This window comes from Scardinius erythrophthalmus, assembly GCF_964197995.2.
Source record: "Scardinius erythrophthalmus genome assembly, chromosome: 17".
Taxonomy (NCBI): Eukaryota; Metazoa; Chordata; class Actinopteri; order Cypriniformes; family Leuciscidae; genus Scardinius; species Scardinius erythrophthalmus.
In genome coordinates this window covers 36,179,526-36,199,197 of record NC_138237.1, presented here as the reverse complement: position 1 = coordinate 36,199,197, position 19,672 = coordinate 36,179,526, and the positions used below count along the sequence as shown (strand labels likewise).

Here is a 19,672-nt window from a genome sequence, read left to right as displayed (position 1 = left end):
ATAAGCTTTATTAACCAGGGATGAAGTCATTCTAACTGGCTTGGTGGGTAATACAGATGCCTTCAGGGAGGATGCCGTTGCTGGAGAGAGATAGCTCGCGAGCGTCTCTTCCACCTTCGGCATCTCCCCGTAACCATGCTGCTTATAGTTTGAGATGGATGAATAGTGTGATGTTTGTGCACTATAAACTCTGGATGACATGGGTTTCCCCCACGATCTCGACACCTCGGTGTGGAGATCGGGGAAAAACGGAAGGCTTCTGCGCTGAGGCTGTGCACGAGATGGCAGGAAGCGTTCGTCGAGCTTACTTTTCGAGCGAACGTCCTGCCTATCTTCTGGCCACTCAATACATAATCTGTCGACTGCTCTTGTAACTACTTCGAGCAGTTCCTCAAATGCATGAGACTGAGGTGGCGAATCCTCAGACCCAGCGTCAACACTAACAACGTCCACCTCCTCAGAGCTGGACAATTGCAGCATTGGTGCCTCCATCGGGGGGGAAGAAACCGCAGCGCGTGCTTCCACACCCTGATGAGAGGCACTGGATCTATCAGACGGTTGCTGAGATAAGGCAGAGCCCGTCTCAACATCCACTGATAGATCCATTTGCGAACCCCAGGTCTGAGATCGCCGCTGTGCCTCGGCAACAGCGGGACCAGAGCCCTGGGGAACGTGGTCGGGATTGAACCGAGCCAAACGGGATCGGAGCGTACGCAATGGAAGCGCACAGCAATGCACACAGTCACCACCCTCGAGTGCTGACTGGGCATGCTCCTCTCCCAAACAAACAACACAAAGAGTGTGTGTGTCACCTCCCGTTAAATAACGCGGGCAGGGATGGACACACACTCGATACTGCTGCTTGCTCGCCATAACTGAATATATATATATAGACAGACAACACCAAATAACAAGGACAGATTTCAACACAAAGCGCAACTGAAGACTCAGAAAGCTTTCGTTTTCTGTTTCGGGCCGGCTTTTATAGTTTCCTGGTATGTGACGTCACCCGCCTCTGACGTTCCGCCACACCATTGGACTGATTTTACATGTGCTTCAAGACGTCATCACGCAAAGCGTTCCCCATAGCGTCATTCTCGACGCAACGCGAGTTCCCTTGAAAGGGAACCTAACATATACATAGACTAGTTTCTAGTGAGATCACACTAGTGAGATCAATTCATAATACTGTAACAAAAAACACTTATTGGGATACAGGAATTAATTTTGCAGCTCAATGTCTATTATAGTTCTATACATCATAAATGAAAGAGTGCCGATACAGTTAAATGCAACAATGATCATTTTCATTTCACTACTGTGATCTTACTGCAGATGAAAAATGAGATGCACCGACAATCGTTTTGGAACTGGATGGTGACTCCCTGAATTGAAATAAAACCATGAGGTGCCTATATTTTTATCCATAATGTTTTAGAACCATTAGATGGAACATTATCTAGATGGAAAATTAGCTGTAGCTATAATGTTAGCACATAATCTTTCCCATAGAGTTTAACCAGAGTAGCGTTAGCTGAGGATCTTCTTCCCTTCATATCAGTGTCATCCCACCCCACAGGACCACATCTGAGCAATACTGACAGTGCTTGGTGAGAAACACCTGATATTAACTTCTTCACAGTTGTCAAAAATGTAGTATTGAATTTTCTGGTTTTGAGATTCTCCATGAATGCACTGGGTGTCTGTAGCACATAGCGGGCCATGTTTTAGCTGGACTGCCATACATCCAATGGCCTCCTAGTTTCACATGGCCAGGCTTTTTACTTAACATCTGGTCCATTTTGCAGCTTAATCTGGCTAAGAACTGCCCATTTAGACATACAGTAATGTAAATAAACCAGTTTTAAACCAAAAAACCATGCAAAGTTTATTGCATTTTTATATGCTTTAGAGTGGCAGTTTGTTTGGAAAAAGATCATACTACAGCAAAAAAAATAAATAAAAAAATAAAATAAAATATGCAGACTATATGATGAGAATTTCTGTCCCTGAAAAAGTGATAAAACATATCTAGGGCCCTATTTTAATGATCTATTCACATGGTATAAAGCGCACAGCGCAAGTCAACTTAGGGCGTGCCTGAATCCACTTAAGCTAGTTTGAATAGTTAAAAATGGTCGGCGCATGGTCTAAAATGGTTGTCCCTATTCTTTTAATGAGTAATGGGTGTGTTTTGGCCGTAATGTGCAATAAAAAGCCAGTTGTGTTCGCACCATGGTGGATTTGCTAGTTACAAGGCTGAATTTGCAAGCGGAAAAAAATTAAAGCTTCTCTAGCGAGAAAAAGGATCTGCTCGTGCGCAAGGTTATAGCGTGAAAGCAGACCATCTATGAGCCATATAGTACGTGCTTTGTGGACCCGCCTATAGGCACATATTACTAGCGTGCTCTTTAGATAAGAAAATATTCCAGCATTGACTTTAGACCAGGTTTCAGTTGATCAATGGTCAGTGTATTTCAGTTTCCTCAAAATAGCAACGCACCAACAATGTGCCTGAACGCACCTCGTTTACAGACCAGCAGCCCATGGGTGTACAAATGGGTGCAAAAGCATTTTCTATTTAAACAACGTGGTGCAGGACGTGAAAATGATAACTGTGTCGGGCTGAAACTAGCAAAAAACACTTGCAGCCTGGCGCTGCATTGCACTGAAATCTTGCATGCTCTGAGCATGCTCTGAGCCTAACACCTACTAAGATTGGAACTGAAATAATTAAGCCAGCTCTTTCTATTTTGTGTGCAATATCCATAAGATGGTGCATGAATAGACTTCTGGGAGTCCCATCAGAGGATGACCTGGCTACCTGACCCCAATAACTATTTTTGTTAAATGACTTGCTGTGCATTCAGTATACATTCATCAATATGTGCTCTCAGGGAAATGAACCCATGACCTTGGCATTGCTATAGGTAATGTTAGAGTATAGCTGATGCTCTCAGCACACACTGTGTTCCCAGAAACCTCTGTGGAGTTTACTTGAAAGAAAGTAAAACTTGTGAAAAACTTGGACAGAGCTTGTGAAAGAAAAAGGTAAAACCAATTAGACAAAAGTTCATAGGATTCTCCCAGGATTTGAGGTTATAGACACATAATGCTCACTGACAGGATGTCAATACATGCCAATACAGAATGCCATTTCACAAAGAAAGAAAGAAAGAAAGAAAGAAAGAAAGAAAGAAAGAAAGAAAGAAAGAAAGAAAGAAAGAAAGAAAGAAAGAAAGAAAGAAAGAAAGAAAGAAAGAAAGAAAGAAAGAAAGAAAAAAGCATTTCCCAGTTGAGAAACCATGGACTTGGACATCACATTGCAGTTCTGCAAGCTCTTAAGGTGGAAACCATAAAAAAAAAAAAAAAAAAAAAAAAAAAAAAACCTTAGCTCTTCTCTACAATGCAGCCAATGTGTTGGAGTTCACAAGAGCACAATTAGCAAGTGTGTACACATGCCCTTTTCTGATCTCCTCTAGCTCTCAGCTTTCTATCTTTCTGCTTTAATGACAGCAGCCAATGGGCCATGCGTAACAGTAGACGCTGGAGGATTACTGCTGGATTTCCACTGATTTCCCAGTGTACACCGCATATATAGAGTCACAATTAGATTTGATTAGGCCTTTTCTGCTCATGGCGCTGTGTAGCATGAATGCTGACTGGCTCTCTTTATCTCTTGGCTTTATGGAGATGAAGGTCATCCTAATTAAGGTAACGGTGGAGTACGGCTGGCTTTCTACACACACACTGTGCTCACACCAAAAATGTGTTTCTACTACAAAAAAAGAACCCCTTAGAATTTGACCTGCACCCGAAAGGTATATTTTTTAACCTAGTTTTTTGTAATCCTTAAGGTGTCTAGAAAAGGAATTTTGATGTTCCCCACGCAAATTATTGTACCATATGTGACTTTTTGTATCATTGCCATGATTAGATGATGTATGGTGCATTAAAACTCAAATAAACACAAACAAATGTAAAAAAATAGGTGACATTGGATTTCTGGAACTCCTCCCCTATGGACCCTATTAATATATGTTTTCTAACGTTTGTATTTTTATAGTCTTTATGATGTCTAATAAGCAAATGTTGATGATCCCTACTTGAAATATTGTCTCATGTTGGTCCAAATGAACATCTCCCATAATAAGGAGTTACTATTCAAACCATTATATTGGTATTATATTTATAGAAACAAAACTGAAAACCACTCATATAGTCAAATGTGTGTATATACAGTATATAGGGTACAACAAATCCCCATAAGAATAAACTGAAATATAAAAAAGTGATTCTAATCAAAGGTCAAAAGGTCAAGGGCAATGATGTCTATTCATGATACAGCAGGTCTTCATAATCGACCTCTTGCTCCTCGTCTTCACCATCTCCATCCATCTCCTCGACTGTTTCCTCTAGCAAGTCAATGAGTGAAGTGGGGAGGATAGGTCCACAAGGCCACACTGGTTCCAGGGTACCCTCTTCAGTCTTTTCCTAGCCTTGGCCAGGATCATGGGGCTTGGGACACCAAAATATTGGTGTGGCTGCTCTCTTGTAGTTGGCCAGACGGTGGTTGACACGGTTGATGTGTGGGACCAGGTTGTCTCTCCAGGGCGGGAGCCGGGACAAATCCACCTTGAATCTGGTGGTAAGCGTCTCTGTTATGTCCGCTCAGGATGAATTAATCTGTGTTCATTTGGTAATGCCTCGCTGCATGTTTAGGTTGCAGCTGTTTTGGTCTGAAATGTTTGGTTCCGGTTTGTCCGAAAAGTAAAGAGAGTTGCTTGCATTGTCCAGCGTCCTTTTTTATACACAACAATTGGCGATGAGGATGGCTGAATTTTCTCTTCCTCCTCCACCTCCTTTCCTCGCACTTCCCGGTGAGCCTACAATACCTTGGAATTGCTGGCATCAGTCTTTTGAAACATACCTACAAGCTACGGGACTAGCCGACGTGAGTGCAGTTCGTAAAACAGCATTGCTGAGGCACTGTTTAGGAGTCGAGGGACAACGGGTACTGGAGACGTTAACTGGCAACGGGACTAATACAGACTATGCAGGGACAGTGAAACTTTTAAAAGACCAGTTTGCTGAACCGTTTTTAAAAGACGGTTTATGTTTAGACAACGACACCAACTACCAGGGGAGTCCGTCCATCAGTACGTCTCCAACCTAAAAGGTTTAGCCAGCCATTGTAAATTTGGCGCATTGACAGACGAGATGATACGCGATCAACTGATTGAGCACACTACACAGGCTAAAATCAGGGAGACATAGCTACTCGAATCAGACGACTTGACACTATCTAAGACAGTTGCCATTGCATTCCAAATTGAAAGTGCAGCGGAATGTGCAGCTAAATTAACACAGACAGAATCATCATTAAGCCAAGCAGTATGCATAAGAGCACAGTCACATGACCAGCAACAGCAGCAGCCATCTAGCTCTGGTTTGTATGTACCAGACACAGCCCCAGACCCAGTCATGCATCTCACAAGACAACAAGGGTCAGCATCAAAGGCAGTTTTCCTGCGGTAACTGTGGATCAAACACACATGCCACCAGAGCCCGGCACTGTCCAGCTAATGACCAAACGACCACGTAACTGTGGCAGGAAAAATCACTTTGCAAAAATGTGACGCTCTGCCCCCTCCAGGTCGGATGCACACACTCCCCATGGTTCACCCACCATAATTCGCCATGTAACATCGGGGCCCATGCAATTCAAGTCATGTACAGTGAATATAAACACAGTGTGTATTCCCCTGCTGCTAGACACAGGTGCAAGTGTCTCCCTCCTGAATGCCAGTACCATAAGTTCTTTCATTCCTGTCCACTGTCCACGCCCACTGCCGTCCTACATGGGTATGGTAACTCAAAAATGTACTTGTTGGGGTCCATCACAGTGACTGTTAGCTATGGCACTAGGGTCTTGCCCTCCTTTGTCTACAATGTGGCCCGACGAGGGGTGAATGTAATGGGGCTGGATCTGTTCATGGCATTGGGATTTTCGCTCATTGACACAGGGGGGGGCTGCCATTATGACTGTCGCTGCCAGACCGCATTAGAAGTGGTCATCACTGTTTGAAGGGCTGGGCTGTCTGTCTGCTTTTGTCCATCAACCCCTCATTGACTCCTCGGTGACGCCAGTCGCCCAGCCACTGCGCCGTATTCCACTGGCCCTGAGGGATGGAGTGTCTGTTGAGCTGCAGCGGCTGCTGGATGCTGGTATCACTGAGCCGGTTGATGCTTCACCATGGATTTCAAATTTGGTTGTGGTAGGAAAGAAAACAGGGGCTCTGCGAGTCTGTGTGGACCTCCGCGCAGTCATCCCAGACAGATACCCATTGCCCACGTCGGAGGAGCTCACGGCACATAAATAATTATAGTATTACAGCCTTCAAGTGAGTATTGTTAGTCAGTTATTCTGTAGCATGTAATGGCAATTAATGCTGAACATAGGTATTGATACATTGTGACTTTGTAATACTATAATTATTTATGTCCTCAGAAAACTTGGTGACAAGTGGTCTGTGGAGTGGGATCTGGTGGAGGACATCGAGGTATTTACATGTGTAATGTATGGCCAGGCCCGCGAAAAATCTGTGAACAACGTGCGCAGCATCGTGCTGAAAAAAATTATTGGAGAGGATGAGACGCTTACCACCAGATTCAATGTTGATCTGTCCCGGCTCCCGCCCTGCAGAGACAACCTGGACAACCAATATTCTGGTGTCCCAAGCCATGATCTTGGCCAAGGCTGGGAAAAGACTGAAGAGGGTACCCTGGAACCAGTGTGGTCTTGTGGACCTATCCTCCCCACTTTACTCACTGACTTGCTGGAGGAAACAGTCGAGGAGATGGATGGAGATGGTGAAGAAGACGAGGAGCAAGAGAGCGATTATGAAGACCTGCTGTATGATGAATCATTGCCCTTGACCTTTTGACCTTTGATTAGAATCACTTTTTTATATTTCAGTTTATTCTAATGGGGATTTGTTATACCCTATATATACACACATTTGACTATAAGAGTGGTTTTCAGTTTTGTTTCAATAAATATAATACCAATATAACAGTTTGAATAGTAACTCCTTATTATGAGATATGTTCATTTGGACCAACATGTGACAATATTTCAAGTAGGGATCATCAACATTTGCTTATTAGACATCATAAAGACTATAAAAATACAAAAGTTAGAAAACATATATCAATAGGGTCCATAGGGGAGGAGTTCCAGTGATCCATTGTCACCGTTGATCCAATGTTACATTTTTTTTCGTTTATTTGAGTTTTAATGCACCATACATCATCTAATCATGACAATCCACATATCTATCAATTCATCATGCAAAGACGAAGAGAAAATGGGGTGGATTGTGTCTGTAGGATGTATTGTTCAAATTCTTTGTAGATTTAAAGTTTTCATTTTTCACAGCCGAAAATCAAGCATGGACACAAAAGATGATACAAAAAAAAAGCACATATGGGACGATAATTTGCGTGGGGAACATCAAAATTCCTTTACTAGACACCTTAAGGATTACAAAAAACTAGGTTAAAAAAATATACCTTTTGGGTGCAGGTGAACCCCCCCCTTCCTACCAGACTAAAAAGACAATGAGATTTGATACCACTGATGTCAAACCTATCTCAACACATCATGGCGAGTTTTAATGTGTGCAAGATTCCATGGCAATGGGGAAAAGGATTATTATCGGTAAAAAAAAAAAGTCTTGGGTTACGACTGTAACCCTTGTTCCCTGAGAAGGGAACTAGACGCTGCGTCGAAGGCGGCACTTTGGGGAATGTCTCCATTGTGACAGCGTCTAAAGCACGTGTGGAACTAGTCCAATCTCTGCTCTTTTCAGGAGAGGCGAGGGCAGCCTGTGCGCCTCATATGCTGAAGAAAGAAATAGCCTCCACAATCCACCATCCATCTGCTTAGAAGCAGGGGGGAACAAGGGGAACCCTTCTTAGGTCAAGTCAAGTCAAGTCATCTTCATTTATATAGCGCTTTTAACAATGTAGATTGTTTCAAAGCAGCTTTACAGAGATAAACGTATAATTTAAGGTAACAGAGATTGTTTTGGCTTTATAGCGGTTCTTTAATAAAGTTATATTCCAGCTAAAATTAGTTTTGATTGATTCGCTTCCGTTGCAACGATCATTTGTTATTAAATTTGTGGCCGCTAAGACGACACCATTCTCTCTACACAGACTTTAACCCTCTGAGGTCGGCAAACGCGCCCCCGCGTTTTGCTGGATTTTCTTCACATTGTAGAACTATAAACTTAAATTACTCCGTCATTTATGGTCATCCAGAAAAAAGAAATATAAAAAAAGAATCTGTGATATTTCTACTTTTGTATGTGTCCACTTACAATCAAATCAAAACATTGTGCTTTTGTAAAATAAATAAAATAAACAGGGTGTGCGTTCTGCCTCTCCGTCGCGGTGAACTTTTTTTTCTTGAGCACATCTATAAACTGAAACAAAACTCAGCGAATACTTGTCACACATTTATAAGCCATATACCTTTATAAACATTTAAGTGTGTACTTTTAAATGATCGGATTCAAACTGAAAACAAATATTCTCTGTTTAAGTAATTTGTATAAAACCAACAAGATTGAATATATGTGTGCAGGTTTGGAATTCCCTACAAACCAAGCCTAAACAAAGTACTGGTGTTTCCTTATAATTTTTGATACAGAATTTTATTTTATTTTATCAATTCGGGGTAGGTACGCGAATTGAGTTACCCGACAACGCTTTATCTTTAGAGTGGTAAAGGGATCCTCCATAGGGAGAGACTAGTTGGCACTTCAGCACTGCATTGTCATCAAAAAAAGAAACATTATCTTAAAATTGTTTCGGCACCTGAGGTTATAACTATAGCTCCCATACAACGACGCAATAATAGCATGATAAGCTTCGCGTTTCCCAGTGAGCATAAACAATGGCGGCGGCATAAACAAATTTAGTCAAAGTTGTCAATGGCCTATAAATGAACATTCAAATTCATAACAAACAGTGGGTGAAAACAATCATTCACACAAATTGTCGCCCTACTGTGAATTTGCTTGATCATTTACAATAGAGATTGATCGCTGCTAGAAACATACATGTTGTATTCACCAAAGTTAACGCTGACTGCATAGATCTAGCTAATTACATCCTTGTGTTGGTTTGGCGAACATGAACTATGTCGGATTGGAAGCCCTTCTGCCGGCGGAGTTCTCGCCACCTTTCTAAGGTTTTTCCGATGTAAATTCGTGACTTCGCGCGTTCCTTATCCTTGTCCCTCTTCTTTGCAATTTGTTAATCGGAACGTCGTCTCTTTGGTCGTGTGTCGGCCATAATTCAAACTTCCCTCTTCATGCTTCTCTGTTCTCTCTCCTCCACACACCCCCTTCACGTGCACGCACACTAACCCCCAAAACCCCACCCTCCAATACTTCTTGTCAGTTATTGGCTGGAGCACTGTTTGTTATGTTTCGTGGCAAATAACAAATAAAATTAGCATCAATACACAGTAACATAAACATTAAAATAATACGATTAAAAATGATAGCCAGATTTTAAAAGTGTCTTGCAACATGTTATTTACTAACATGTACAAGTTCAAATAAAGTTGACAAAAAGGTTTTTATAAAAAGATAAACCTCACATATTTCAGACTTTATCTTTTTTGACTCATTCTTTTTATAAAAAAATGATTTACTGACATTTACAATACACTTTAGCTTATCTTTTATTATTAATAGTACAATTCGGTCCGATTTTCCCGTGGCCTCTGTCATTGCTATGCAACCATGCTCTGCGCTCTCCACAATGACAAAAAAGTTTTAGTGGCTAATGAATTTCCACCGCCGAAAAACGCTTGCTGTAGCTCTGTTACAAGATTTATTTACGGAGAAGAGAAAAACACCCGTAGTGTTTGGGTGCACTCCCATCCTTCATGTCTTTTTTCATGTCGCTGTGCCTGAAAAAAAACGAGTGCGTCGCTTAAATTATAAGCGCGCTTACTGCGCGCCTACATTTGAATGAACTTGAGCGCGAAAAAGACGCGATATGTGAACTGCCTCTTGGCGAGCGACTTCGATACTTTTTTGCTACTTTGTAATAACTTTCTGCGGCCAGCGTTTCTGGAAATGAACGAGGGTAAAATCTTTTTTTAAGACCTGACTAAATGAAATTTAAGACCGCGGATGAAAATCTACCTGTTTTTAAGACGTTTTAAGGCCTTAAATTTAAAATTCAGAATTTAAGACTTTTTAAGACCACGCGGGAACCCTGTGGTAAGAACTCGAGCTGCTGCGTTTTGGACCAGCTGTAGTTTGTTTATTAAGTGTGCAGGGCAACCACCCAGTAGAGTATTACAATAATCTAGCCTTGAGGTCATGAACGCATGAACTAACTGTTCCGCATTTGTCAATGAGAGCATATGACGTAATTTAGATATATTTTTAAGATGGAAAAATGCAGTTTTACAGATGCTAGACACGTGACTTTCAAATGAAAGATTGGTATCAAAGAGCACACCCAGGTTCCTAACCGACTTAACAGAGCAGCCATCAAGTGTTAGACAGTATTCTAGATTATTATGTGAGGAAGTTTTTTGTCCAATAATTAGAATCTCTGTTTTTTTTTTTTTTTCAGAATTAAGTAGTAGGAAATTACGAGTCATCCATTTTTTTATATCAGCAATGCATTCCGTTAATTTTGTGAATTGGTAAGTTTCGTTAGGTTTTGAAGAAATATACAGCTGAGTATCGTCGGCATAACAGTGAAAGCTAATGCCATGTTTCCTAATGATATCTCCTAAGGGTAGCATGTACAGAGTGAACAGCAGCGGTCCTAGTACTGAGCCTTGTGGTACGCCATACTGAACTTGTGATCGATGAGACATCTCTTCATTTACTGCTACAAACTGATAACGGTCAGATAAGTATGATTTAAACCATGCTAGTGCAATTCCACTAATGCCAACATAGTTTTCTAGTCTATTTAAAAGAATGTTGTGGTCAATGGTGTCAAATGCAGCACTAAGATCGAGTAACACTAATAGAGAGACACAACCACAAAGCCTAAATCCTGACTGGAAATCCTCGCAGATATCATTTCTTTCAAGAAAGGAACACAGTTGTGAAGACACTGCTTTTTCTAATATCTTTGACAGAAAAGGTAGATTCGAGATCGGCCTGTAATTGACTAATTCTGTAGGACCAAGTTGCGTTTTTTTAACAACCGGTTTAATCATAGCCAGCTTAAAGGTTTTCGGTACGTATCCTAATGACAAAGATGAATTAATGATATTAAGAAGAGGATCTATGACCTCTGGAAGTATTTCTTTCAGTAGCTTAGTTGGTATAGGGTCTAACATACATGTTGTAGATTTAGATGATTTAACGAGTTTAGTAAATTCTTCCTCTTCTATAGAACCGAATGAATCAAATTTTCCCTCAGGGAGACTACAATGCACTGCCTGATGCGATACTGTAGTAGACGGTTGCATAGTTATAATTTTGTCCCTGATATTATCAATCTTATAAGTGAAGAAGTTCATAAAGTCATTACTGCTGTGTTGTTTGGAAACTTCGGTGCTTGAAGCTTTCTTTTTCGTTAGTTTAGCCACCGTTTCAAATAAATACCTAGGATTATGTTTATTTTCTTAAATAGGGTTGAAAAATAAGCAGATCTAGTAGCTTTTAAAGCCTCTCTGTAAGCAATCGAACTCTCTTTCCATGAAATGCGAAATACCTCTAATTTTGTTTTCTTCCAGTTGCGCTCCATTTTTCTGGCTGCTCTCTTAAGGGCCCGAGTGTGCTCGTTGTACCACGGCGTTAGACTATTTTCTTTAATCTTCTTTAAGCGCAACGGAGCAACTGTGTCTAAAGTGCTGGAAAAGAGAGAGTTAAAAATTTCTGTCGCAATATCGAGTTCTTCTAAGCTATCTGGGATGCTGAGATGGTGAAACTGATCAGGAAGATTATTAATAAAGCAATCTTTAGTGGCAGAAGTGATAGGTCTAACATATTTATAACAAGGAGTCGGCTTTGCAGCCTTGGCTAAATGAAGTTTACACGAGACTAGATAATGATCTGAGATGTCATCGCCCTGCTGCAGAATTTCAACGGCATCAACATCTGTTCCATGTGATAGTATTAGATCTAGAGTATGATTACGACAGTGAGTAGGTCCTGACATGTTTTGTCTAACTCCAATAGAGTTTACAATGTCTTTAAATGCCAAACCCAGTGCATCTTTTTCATTATCGATGTGTATATTAAAATCACCAACAATTAGTACTTTATCTGCAGTCAATATTAATTCTGATAGAAAGTCCGCAAATTCTTTGATACAATCTTTATGGTGCCCTGGTGGCCTGTATACAGTAGCCAGCACAAATCTCAAACGTGATTTATCATTTATACTATATATTTTTACATTAAGTACTAACACTTCAAAAGAATTATATTTAAAACTTGAGCCAGTCTGTCTGCTTCCTGACCTGAGGCCCAGATTGTCATGTTTGAGCTCTAAGACTATGTGCCATATTACTAGAGAGAAGAGCAGCATCATCCCAGGAGGGATGATAACCATCTCTTTTCAACAGGCCTCCAAGGCCCAGACAGGAAATAGTAGGTATAGCCTTTCCTGGTCAGCTGATAAGTGGTGGAGGATAAAAGGCCTGCAGGATAACTGACCATGCAACATTGGATGACACCTTGGGCACATAGCCTGGCCTAGGGTGGAGAATGGCCTTTACCCTCCCAGGAGTGAACTCGAGGCAAGAGGGAGTAACAGAAAGAGCCTTGCAGGTCCCCCACTCTTTTGAGGGACGTTATGGCAGGGTAGGGGACCTGCAGGCATTTTTGATCGACGAAGCGTGCCTAGAATTTGGGCGGGCTAATTCTCACGTGATCCTGAGACCCAGGCCTGGATACGTGCCCAAGGTTCCCACCACTCCCTAACGTTTAGCCTACTTTGCTTAAATTTGATGCAATAAAAGAAGCCTATATTTGTTTCAATTCTAAATATGTACTGTAATTTCAGTATTGGGATTATGAATTTGTTTAACTACAATGTTTCACTTGAATTTATCTGCTGGTCAGTTCTCAACAAGCCACGTCAGATTACGCAATAGAAAGAAAGAACTGACACTTTTAAAAGTCTGTGATTGTAGCGCCTCTTATCTGTAAAAGGCAGCAAATACACACCCCAAATAAAAGTATTATTCTGGTTGAGCACCAACTGTAGGGCTTGACATTAACACCCGCTAAATGTGGGTGGATTTCAGCAATGGTATGTAATGCAGTCACTCCTACTAGTCAAGTTGGCGGGTTGAATTTTATATATAATATACAGCATGCATTTTTTTAATTGTTGTCTTTTAAAAAGGCATTTGAAATAAGAAACTAAGTGCAATGTAGTGTTGTTAAAATATTGATTTTTCGTTACATATCGATACTGAAATATCTGAAACGCTTCCAATACTAATTTTCCACAGATAGCAGCTGCGCTTTCTTGCTCTCTCATCTCTCTGACGGCAACATCCCTTCACTCACTCGTTTAATTTGCATATTGCAACCTCATGCTAAATCCTTTATTTTTTTTTTTTTCATCAATATGCACTTCATACCTCTTAATGGAAAAGCAGAAAACATATTTTTGATAACATATTTGGGATAACTGTGAAAATGCATGTCAGAGTAACAACTAAGCCTTGAGGTCAAAGGAACTGTGTCACGACACAGATCATGGGAAGACTACAAACACAGCGGCCAGACGAAAAGCATGTTTTTTTGAGATGCAGGGCTTAAGGGACTGTTCATGGTAGAAAGAAAGCTGAATGCAACAAAATACACAGATATCCTTAACTAAAATCTGCTTCAGATCACTCAGGAGCTCAGACTGGGCCAAAGGTTTACTGTCCAACAGGACAATGACCCTAAACACATAGTCAAGACAATGTAATAGTGGATTAGGGATGACTCTGTGAATGTTCTTGAGTGACCCAGTCAGAGCCTGGACATAAATTTAATCAAACATCTCCAAAGAAACCTAAAAATTGCTGTCCACCGACAGTCCCCATCCAACCTGACAGAGCTTAAGAGGATCTGCAGGAAATAATGGCAGAAATCCAGGTGTGCAAGGCATGTCACATTATAACCAAAAAGACTTTATTCTAAAAGGCTGTAATCGTGGTTAAAAAGTCATTCAACTAAGTACAGAGTTAAGGGTCTGAATACTAATGCAATGTGATATATGAATCAGCTTAGAGAGTGCAGGTGGAACCCGTCCTATTTCAACCTCTCATATAGTGAGTGTCTGGTGTTCCCTCTGCTATTGAGGTGTGTGGTTTCATCATGTCACAAACTAAAGAGTATTGTAAGGCCTTCAGAAAAAAGAAAAAAAAAGGTTGTGGATGCCTATGAATCTGGAAAGGGATTTAAAAAGATCTCCAAATTATTTGAAATATATAATTCCATTTTAAGGAAAAAATAGACCCATTGAGGCAATGTGCTCTGGACAGACAAATCAAAGATAGAGTTGTTTGGGCACAGTAACAGCAGACATGTTTGGCACAGATCAAAGGCAGCTTTTAAGGAGAAGTACCTCATACTGTGTAGCATGGTGGTGGACATTTTATGGTTTGGGGTTGTTGCCACAGGGACTGGACAGCTTGCATTTATCGATTCAACTATGAATTCAACATCATATCAATGAGTGCTTAAAGAGAACATACTGTAAAGCCATCTGTCCAACAGTTGAAATTGAACCAAAAGTGGACCTTTCAACAGGATAACGATCCTAAACACGCTAGCAAATCCACCAAAGAATTGCTCAAAAAGATGAGCGTAATTGAATGGTCCAGTCAAAGCCCAGATTTGAATCCTGTTGAAATATTGTGAGGAGATTTCAAATGGGCTGTACATACAAGAATACCTTCAAACACCTTGCAACTGAAAGAATATTGCATGGAAGTGTGGTAAAAAAAAAGGTCAGATGTCAGTGACTGGCGGACAATTATGAAAAACGTCTACAAGAAGTTATTTATGCTAAAGGGGGCAGTACTAGCTAGGCCAGGGATGTACTTACTTTTCCCACAGAAGAAATTCACATCTACTGATATTTCTGTTGAATAAATTATTGAAAAAGCTTTTTTTTTCAAGTGGATCAACTTTATTAATAGGCACTGTTTCAAAGAGAATCAAATGTTTGTTTGCCAAATATGTAAAACAAAAACAAAACAAAAAAACAACAATTTCAATGTACTTATTTTTTTTCACTTCACACACACATATGCATTTTTTATTTTTATCATATGAGTATGACAAATTAGTGGAGAGAAAGTCTCACGGGACACTCACAGCTCTCGATTTCCAGTGTGCAGTTCTGCTCATCTAGTGGGTATCTGCGTAAGTCCATCATGCAGGCGGCTGTGGTAGTAATCCTGTGCACACAGAGGGTATAACTATTAGTCACAAGCAACTATTTCTCTAGAATCCTGTTCTTCATAGACCTATGTCTGTGCTGGAGTCAATTACTTCCTGCATATTCTTTCACATTCCTTTTTTTTTTTTTTTTTTGCATTTTCACCCATTTCATATTTTATTCCTGTAATGCACTTTCAAGGAAAGTTTTGTAAATTTTATTATGATGGTTTTAAAAATCGTTTTCCTGAGCCCTCTAAGGGAGCACCAGTTTGGCTCACTCCAGCTGAAGGACATACCACTTTTCAGTATTCTGAAGGGTGCAAGGCATTCTGTTTACAACTTTTACTGCCTGAATGGCAGTAAAATGAATGATTAGAAATTAAAATTTGAATGCCTGAAGCATTCTGCACAAGATTACCTTGATAATAACAACAATATTCATGTTTTTTAGCTGTTAAGATTGTTGTGGACAAATTTATGTAAATACAACTAAGTCATTCAAATTGATGGTATTCAAATTTAAATTAGGTGCATACAAACAACTAAAGGTTTTAAAATCCCAAAGTAGAATAAATAAATAAAACTCAAGGTTCAGAGCATGAGCTAGCTACCTGAATAACATGATCATGCAGCAAATTCAAAAACTCTTCGCTAACAGCTTTGCAGATCCAATCCAATAACTGGTGGATAAAATAAACCCAATGTCACATATTGATGGGTAAAAAACAAAACGAATCCTCAGAAAATATCATGTTCACTCAGGAATATGTGACATCGGTTTTGAGTGCAAGACATTTTTTTCAGTTGCATTTTAGAATACTAAAATGTGCTTTATGTATAGCTGTGTAGAGAACTACTCTAAATTAATTCAACCATGTCACTACACTTCATTTTGATTTCATGACTGTTATGCCTAACAACTTTGTACTTTTAGTGAATTAAATACTTCCTGTCTTCCTCTTCAAAATAGAAAGTATCTAAAGAGGGTTTGAACTAAGTAAATGCGTTTTCAGCTCTGTAAACATTTACTGCAGTGGTAGGTGCAAGAGAAATCCTCTTGCAGGGAAGGATAGATGAGCGAAAATCCGTGTCCTAGTTTCCAGTCATACCAGAATCACCTTGCCTCCATGTCATAGCAAAGTGGGAATACCAAAGAAAAGAGGGCAAGCAAGAGGGGTATTAGTATCTGCTTTGATGTATACACTACAGTATATTACACTTAATAGTCCAGGAGCATCTGACAAAGACTTGCCTTCAGCTTCTAGTAGGGGCATTGTCTATTTCTCCCTTTAGGTTTCATTAAAGATGCTGATAAATCTGAAACTTCTCAAGAGACAAAAAAGAATATCAAAGCAGTAAAAGGGCCAATCTAACCAGTGTCAGATCATTGTCCAGCCCGGTCACTTTGGCTACTGAAAACTGAACTCAGACCAAAATAATTCCCCTAACATCATTTAGTAATTCAAATTGACAATAGAAGCAAAGAGATACAATTCTTCTGAGTTATAAAGGTTCATGTGGAATGCTTATTAATATTGAAAAGCTATTATTTTGTTTATTTAATTTTTAATAAAGTATGTTCTGACTCTGGATGGTGAGATATCCATTTTGGAAAGGAAACAGCAATGAGAGGCATCTGGCCATGTCTCGGGCTGTACTCTTTCACCTTTCAAAGTTACAATCTGCCAAAATCAGTCAAGCAGAGTAAGGGCCCTGGGTGTGTTAGCTGACTGGCAAGCCTCGGTGAGAACAAAGAGGAAAAAGAATGATATGAATTCCTCAGCGAGAGCTTGTTCAGTTTGCTAAATTTGCTATCAGGACTGGCAGCTGTTGTTAAGGTAGAAAATGGTGTTAGTGAGAGTGGTTCAAGGTAAGAACTATACTCCAACATCAGTCTAAGTACCATCATGTTCTCTGCAATTAGGCTAGACGTGTCAAATCTCTCTGAAATCACAATATTTATTCTCATATATATTAATAATTATGTAATTATTCAAGAAAGAGTTTTCTGTGGAAGGTAGGAGAAAGTGCATTCTGGAGAAGCACATGGCAGAGGCATGCAGTAAAGAAAGGCATGCAATAAATAATATTGTTGAAAGGGGTCATATAATGGTACATGCACTTTTACAAGTTGATTGTACTGAAATGTGTGTTGGCAGTGCCTGTACACAACCATCATAAAATGATAAAAATCCATCCAATGTTTTTTTTTTTTTAATCTTCTTATATGTTTTCCCCTGTCTCAAATCAAGCCGTTCGATTTTGTGACGTCACAAAATTGACGCCCCCCCACAATTGTTGATTGACAGCAGCGTTTCAACACAGACCCGCCCACGCTCGTGAGCGAGCTGTCAATCATAGTCCGTGCGGACCGGCGCGGTCATTGTTGATACGCTGGAGCACTGTCTATGAGCAGAATGGCGTCTGAGCGATTGTGGTGTTCTGTTCTTGGGTGCAATAAGGAACACAGCATCATTTTGATGTTCCTAAATCCGAACCACTGAAGACGCAGTGGCTGAGTTTTGTTTTCGAAGGGAATATTCCCCTCGATCAACGTCAATGCTTTCATGTTTGCGCGAATCATTTCACACACCAGACTGCTTTACAAACGAGGGTCAGTATAACGCTGGTTTTGCTAAGAAGCTGCTCCTGAAAAAAGGATCGGTACCAACTATTCGTGTTCCTGCTGCACCTCCAGAAGAACTGAAGTGAGTGTAACGTTTTATTAACCTTTATATTAATATTTATATTAATCTTTGCAAATCGCTAGCACGCTTCACGATGAATGCGGCTAAGGTTTACAGGGTACATTACGACATGTTTTCTATGTACGACGTTCTCAATATAATTCATAATCCCACGTTTATAATGAACAAGACGTTATGGTTATTGTGTTATTGTGTTACAAACTGTGTACGCACAGAACAGAGGGGCGGAGTGAGCAAAGCTCATTATCATTTAAAGACACATGCACTTAAACGGCGTGCTGAAAACAGAGCTGTTTTTGACCAGGTAAAATTTGTGTTTTCTTTCAATACTAATGCAAATTTTTAATTAAAGTATATTACAAACTTTTAATTTAGACCCTAAAGAATCATATTAGCTTGTAGAAAAATGGCATTATATGACCCATTTGAACAATATTCGTTTACTGTTGCATTGACAAGAGACCATACTGTTTGAATTGATTCATTCTAGTCAATTACTAGGCATTTTCACCCATATCATTTTTTTTTCTGTAAAACATGAAAAATATTTTTAAATAGTTTACATTTTGTTATAAAAATAAAATCTAAAAAAATAACATACAGAGAATGTTCTTATTTGGTTCCCAAGAAAATAACCAAATGGGAACCATATGGGAACATTAGGGGGAATGTTCTTTGTTTGATGGGTTATTACAATTTATTTCTGGACATCATAATGTTTTTTTTTTTTTTGTGAATTTGTTATTGTAAATATTGTTACAGTGTAATTACACATTTAAGTACTAAGTAATAATAATTAACTACATGTATAGGGCTAAGTTTAGGATTAGGGTTTGGTTAAGGGTTAAGTGCATTAATATGTTATTACTGTAGTAACTACAGTACATGTAACGTGTAACAAGGACGCTGTTTTAAACTAATTATTGTGCTAATTTCTCTCCAAATCCCAAAGTGTGTGACTCAGATCTGTTTTGTTTTATTTATTTATTTATGTTTTATTTATTTATTATGTGTTTTTTTTATTTATTTATTTTTTTTTTATATGTGAACAGCACAAACCACATGGAATATTTTTTTTTAGATTCTGATTTGGGCCATTTCCATATGTGAAATTAAATCAGATACAAGTCGGATGTTTTGCAAAGAGATCTCACTCTGAACAGTCATGTCGGATTTCGTGCGACTTTTACGTCACTCTAGATCAACATTTGTTGTGATGGGAGTCACTCCAAAGATTTTGGGCCTATCCAAATACGCACACTTGCGTTCTTGGCCACTTGAGAGCGCGTGCACGCAACAGAAAGTAAGACCGCCAAAACTCAGTGCCCTTAACGCACACTAAACCCACACTATCCGAAACGGTACTTGAGGCAAAGAGTATCCCATCATGCATCATGTTCAGAAACTCATATGCCCCAAAATCATAAGATGTCGAGGGAAACATTCCACTGTAAGTTAAATTAATTAGATATTACAAATAATTTGGTAGTAAAACATAAAGTGTTGTACATTTTA

At 39.6% G+C, this 19,672-nt stretch overlaps 1 protein-coding gene across 2 annotated transcripts in view; it reads right to left on the bottom strand.

Moving 5' to 3' along the window:
• gabrb2b (gamma-aminobutyric acid type A receptor subunit beta2b) overlaps positions 1-19,672 on the bottom strand; it is a gene marked incomplete at its 3' end in the record, with an annotated part of 134,104 nt that overhangs the window by 34,229 nt on the left and 80,203 nt on the right. For both annotated transcript variants that reach the window (XM_081390060.1, XM_081390061.1), the window contains exon 5: positions 15,384-15,466. In XM_081390060.1, the coding sequence (XP_081246186.1) occupies positions 15,384-15,466 (83 nt within the window). The remainder of the gene's footprint in view (positions 1-15,383; positions 15,467-19,672) is intronic.